The 4,359-nt window shown below is 66.4% G+C and overlaps 1 protein-coding gene across 1 annotated transcript in view; it reads right to left on the reverse strand.

Moving 5' to 3' along the window:
- Jag2 (jagged canonical Notch ligand 2) overlaps positions 1-4,359 on the reverse strand; it is a 17,104-nt gene that overhangs the window by 9,763 nt on the left and 2,982 nt on the right. Inside the window, exons 4-13 of the mRNA XM_048799542.1 lie at positions 2,708-2,884; positions 2,490-2,609; positions 2,223-2,336; positions 1,914-2,027; positions 1,661-1,774; positions 1,533-1,579; positions 1,262-1,435; positions 394-544; positions 155-307; positions 5-88 (exon numbers count right to left, since the gene is read on the reverse strand). Of these exons, the coding sequence (XP_048655499.1) occupies positions 5-88; positions 155-307; positions 394-544; positions 1,262-1,435; positions 1,533-1,579; positions 1,661-1,774; positions 1,914-2,027; positions 2,223-2,336; positions 2,490-2,609; positions 2,708-2,884 (1,248 nt within the window). The remainder of the gene's footprint in view (positions 1-4; positions 89-154; positions 308-393; positions 545-1,261; positions 1,436-1,532; positions 1,580-1,660; positions 1,775-1,913; positions 2,028-2,222; positions 2,337-2,489; positions 2,610-2,707; positions 2,885-4,359) is intronic.

Consider the following 4,359-nt stretch of genomic DNA (forward strand, 5'->3'; position numbering starts at 1 on the left):
CCGCTGGGGCAGAAGCAGCGGAAGGCGTCCACCTCGTCGATGCAGGTGCCCCCATTGCGGCAGGGCTGACCCAGGCAGTCGTCAATGTCTGTGGGAGAGGGCCCGTGAGTCCCAGCGGCCGGCCTTCCCACCCCCTGCCCCTGCAGGTACTCACTCTCATGGCAGTAGGTGCCGGTGAAGCCGCTGTCGCAGACACAGGAGAAGTTCCCCCCGGGCTGGCTGACACAGTGCCCGTGGGGGCCACACACACCGGAGGGCCTCGAGCCAGGCACCCGGGACCCTGCCTCCAAACCGCAGCCATCGATTACTGTGGCAGAGGGACAGCAGTCAGGCCAGCGGTGCCTGGGCTTGCCCCACCCTGACCCCACTGGGCCTGAGGGCTGCGCCCTGCACCTCTGCAGCCTCCACCAGGGCAGGGCGCCCTGGGCACCGAGCAGTTCTTGCCGCCAAAGTCCTCAGGGCAGGCGCAGTAGTAGTCGCCCTCCAGGTTGTAGCAGCGGGCACCATTCAGGCAGGGGCTTGGCTGGCAAAGGTCCACGTCCACCTGTGGCCCAGGTGGAGCATGTGTGAGAGCCCAGCCCAGACGGGGGCACCACCAGGCCTGTGTTCACCTGAAGGCAGATCCCTGGGGAGCCCCAAGGCCAGGCCACTGCTCCACCTAAATGACCAGCCCCAGGCCAGGCAGTGCCAGCCAGAGCCTGGAGGGAGGCCTGCCTGCTTGAGACCACACTGGCCGTCAGCTGGACGGAAACACCTGTGGGTCCCAGGGCCCTCCCAGCCCCTCGCCTCCACAGCCCGAGCTTCCTCTGCCTCCCACAGCAGCATCCGGCCTCAGCTCCTCCTGCTGGCAGGAGGGCTAGCTCCCGACCCCACATGCCAGGCGCCCTCAGCCAACACTGCAGGTCCTCCCCGGGTCACTCCATGCTCACAGACCCGAAGCCAGGCCTTTGTTGGGCAGAAGGCCAGAGCAGAGGCCAGTGTGGCCAGGGCCGAGGCGGGGGGGGGGGCTCCAGGGAACGTTCTCTGCGGCTCAGGACCCACTGTGACCCATGACACCCTCGCGCCCAGGCACCCTGCCTGACCTGGGGCTCTCTTAGGCTGCCCACCTGCCCCCTCCATCAGATGGGGCTACCCTACCCAGTCAGGCTCTCAGGGACTTGGGGGACAAGGTGTGGGGGACACTCCTGGGCCACTCTGGGGAGCTCCCACTGCAGCCCCTGCAGGTCCCTCAGGTGGCAACACGGCTCGCAGCAGGGCTCACCTCGCAGAAGAGCCCTGACAAGCCCTTGGGACAGTGGCAACGGAAGCCGTCCACCAGGTCCTCGCAGACGCCACCCCCACGGCAGGGGCTGCTGGCACACTCGTCACGCTCCAGCTCGCAGTGCCGGCCTCCAAAGCCGCGGGGGCACAGGCACTGGTACCCGTCCACCAGGTCCTGGGCGGGGCATGCAGGGCCATGAGGCAAGTGCCTCACAGCCCTCCCGCCCAAGCCACCTCCCAGCGCCCCAGGGGCAGCGGCCACAGTGCCCTACCTTGCAGGTGCCACCGTGCTGACACTGCCCACGACAGTCATTGACATCTGGGGGCAGAGGGTCCAGGTCAGGGTCGGGGCCCGCCCGGCATGCCCCAGCCCCACCCGCCTGCGCCCACCCATACTGACTGATGTGGCAGTTGATGCCCTTCCAGCCCGGGATGCAATCACAGTAATAGCCGCCAATCAGGTTTTTGCAAGAAAAAGCATTAAGGCACGGCTTCCCTTCACACTCGTTGGCGTCTGTGAACGAGAAGGGAGCCGTGGGGCTTGGGCCCCACCTGCTCACTGCACCCTGCACCCGGCGCCCGCAGCCCAGCAGCAGCCGCAGCCACATGCACAGCCTGATGTCCATGCGCACGTGGCCCCGGGCAGCCCTTACCCAGCTGGCAGGTGGCCCCCACCCACTGCTCAGGGCAGATGCACTCGAAGCCGTCCACCTGGTCCACACAGGTGCCGCCTGCTGCACAAGGGTTCGAGGCGCACTCGTCAATGTCTGTGGAGGGGGAGAGGCAAGGCGTGTGGCACGGTCTGTGTGGGGAGGGGCTTCCCCTGGTGGGAAGCAGGGCTACATGCCTGGGTCTCCCTGCCACTGGATGTCCTGGCCATGGCATCCATACTGCTCTCCCCAAGGTGCTGTCCTGACCCTGAACCCCTCAGGGCCACCCCAGACACATGCATGGGCACTCACCCAGCGCACAGGTGGGCCCACTCCAGCCTGATGGGCAGTGGCACTCGAAGCCAGATGGCACCTCATGGCAAGAGCCCCCATTGGCACAGGGGTTGGAGGCACAGGCGTGCTCAGCTGCAGAATCAAAGTGGGGGTGAAAGGGTGGCACCCAGGACCCACTGCTGCACGAGGGCTCCTCCCCGGCCCACAAGGCCCAAGGCCCAAGAAGTGCTCCCCAGAGACCAGCCCTAAGCCTGGCCAGAGTTCTGGGGTGGCTTGGCAGCGTACCCCGCTCGCAGTTCTTGCCGGAGTAGCCATCAGGGCAGGCGCAGTGGTACTGGTCAGGCTCAGCGTTGATGCAGGTGCCCCCGTTGACACAGGGGTGGTGGTTGCCACAGTAGTTCAGGTCTGAGGGCATGGAAAGTTCCTCAGGGACAGAGCCTGCAGTTCCCACTTCTAAGCTGGGGTCTGGCCTCCACCCCTGCCCCTTCCCCACCCCAGGCTACCTTTATCACAGAGCAGGCCACCCCAGTTGGTCTCACAGTCACAGTGCCAGGGCTCCACGCAGCTGCCATGCACACAGCCAGGGTAGGGGACACACTCGTCACAGAATCTCCCCTGCCAGCCGTAGCTGCACCTAGGGAGGCCAAGGTGTAAGGTCCATGAGTGGCGGCTGAAAGTGGCTGAGAAGCAGACAGTCATGCAGGCCACCCCAGGGACAGCGGTCTGGCTTTTGAACCAGAGTGGCTTCAAGCCAGGAAGGGGTTAGGAACCTGCCGGCCAGCCACTGCCATGGGCACTCCCGGCTGCTGGCTGTGGACACTCGGCCCCAGCTGTCCCGCCACTCCTCCCCGAGCTATTCTGGGACTCAACCCTGAGCCAGCCCCAAGCACAGGCGCCGGCAAAGGAAGGCCCTGCCCACCGGGGCGTGCACACCAGCTCCCACTCACCAGGTGCGCCAGGCCTGGCAGCTGGCAGCTGCTACGGGGCCCAGGCAGGCCGGCCAGGCATCAGGAGAGGCTCTGCCCACCCTGGCCGTGTGACCCCGGGCATGCACATGACCTTGCTGCTACTCAAGGCCAGTAGTTGTGTCTCAGTGAAGCCCGTGAAGGGCATGCCTCAGGAATGCTGTGGCCACAGGCTGCCTGGGCAGCCCTGCTGAAGGCCACACGGGGAGGCTGCCGCACCAGAGGAGCTCCCTGGAAAACGGCCCCAAGGGTCCCTTGGTTCTGAGGCCTTGATGCTTAGGCTGGGCTCCGCCCCTGCTGCCCGCCAGTGTCCCCTCTGGCAGCCCTTCAGGTGTGCAGGCGACACAGAGCCACCAGGTCAGAGTGCCTGGGGTCCTACAGCAGACGCCCCAGGTCCCAGTGGGCTGCTCTCCAGGCCCCAGGGGGACTCCAGGGCCCTTCCCTACAGCACTCATGTCCCACAGGACGGGAATGACGTCCAGGCCTCGTCACTTCCACGCCGGCACCTGCCACGAGTTATTTTTATAAGAGGAAAGACCACAGCCCTTCCTGAGCTGCCCTCGGCCCCGAGGCCACTGGCCCAGCTCACCCAGGCTCACAGTTGGGAAACTGAGGCTGAGAGCAGGGGGCTCCAGGGTCCAGCCCAGGATGCGCTGGGCAGGTCCATGAGGCCTTGGGCCCCACCTGGCGTCCTCCCTCCAGGTGACACTGGGAGATGAGGCTCAGGGTGGGGCCATGACTTGCCTTGGTTCACCCGCCAGGGAGTGCAGGGCCGGGCTCGGAGCCCAGACCTCGTGGGTCCCAAGGGCACGCTCTTGGCCCTGGGCGGGGCAGCCCACGCCACGCAGCTTCCCGCCAGCAGCTCCAGGGCCTGGGGAGGCGGCAGGAAGGCTCAGCCATCTCCCGTCTCCGCAGCAGCATCCGGCTGGGGAGGGGAGTGTCCTCCGCTGAAACCTGAGCCTGGCCTGCTGGAAGCAGCTGCCTCACCACAGGGCCAGCAAGAGGGTGGGTGGGGCTCACCTACTGCCCCAATGCTGTGGCCGTGAGGGGATGGCTGTTCTTCCATCTCCTCCTGCCTCAGTTGGGCATTCAGGCCACGCAGCTGCCAACCACCGGGGACGCTGGTACAGCTGCCACAGTGGTGCACTGCACACAGAGACCAGGGCTCTGACCGAGTTCCCCACCCACAG

The sequence above is a fragment of the Marmota marmota genome, unplaced genomic scaffold (genome assembly GCF_001458135.2).
Source record: "Marmota marmota marmota unplaced genomic scaffold, marMar, whole genome shotgun sequence".
Taxonomy (NCBI): Eukaryota; Metazoa; Chordata; class Mammalia; order Rodentia; family Sciuridae; genus Marmota; species Marmota marmota.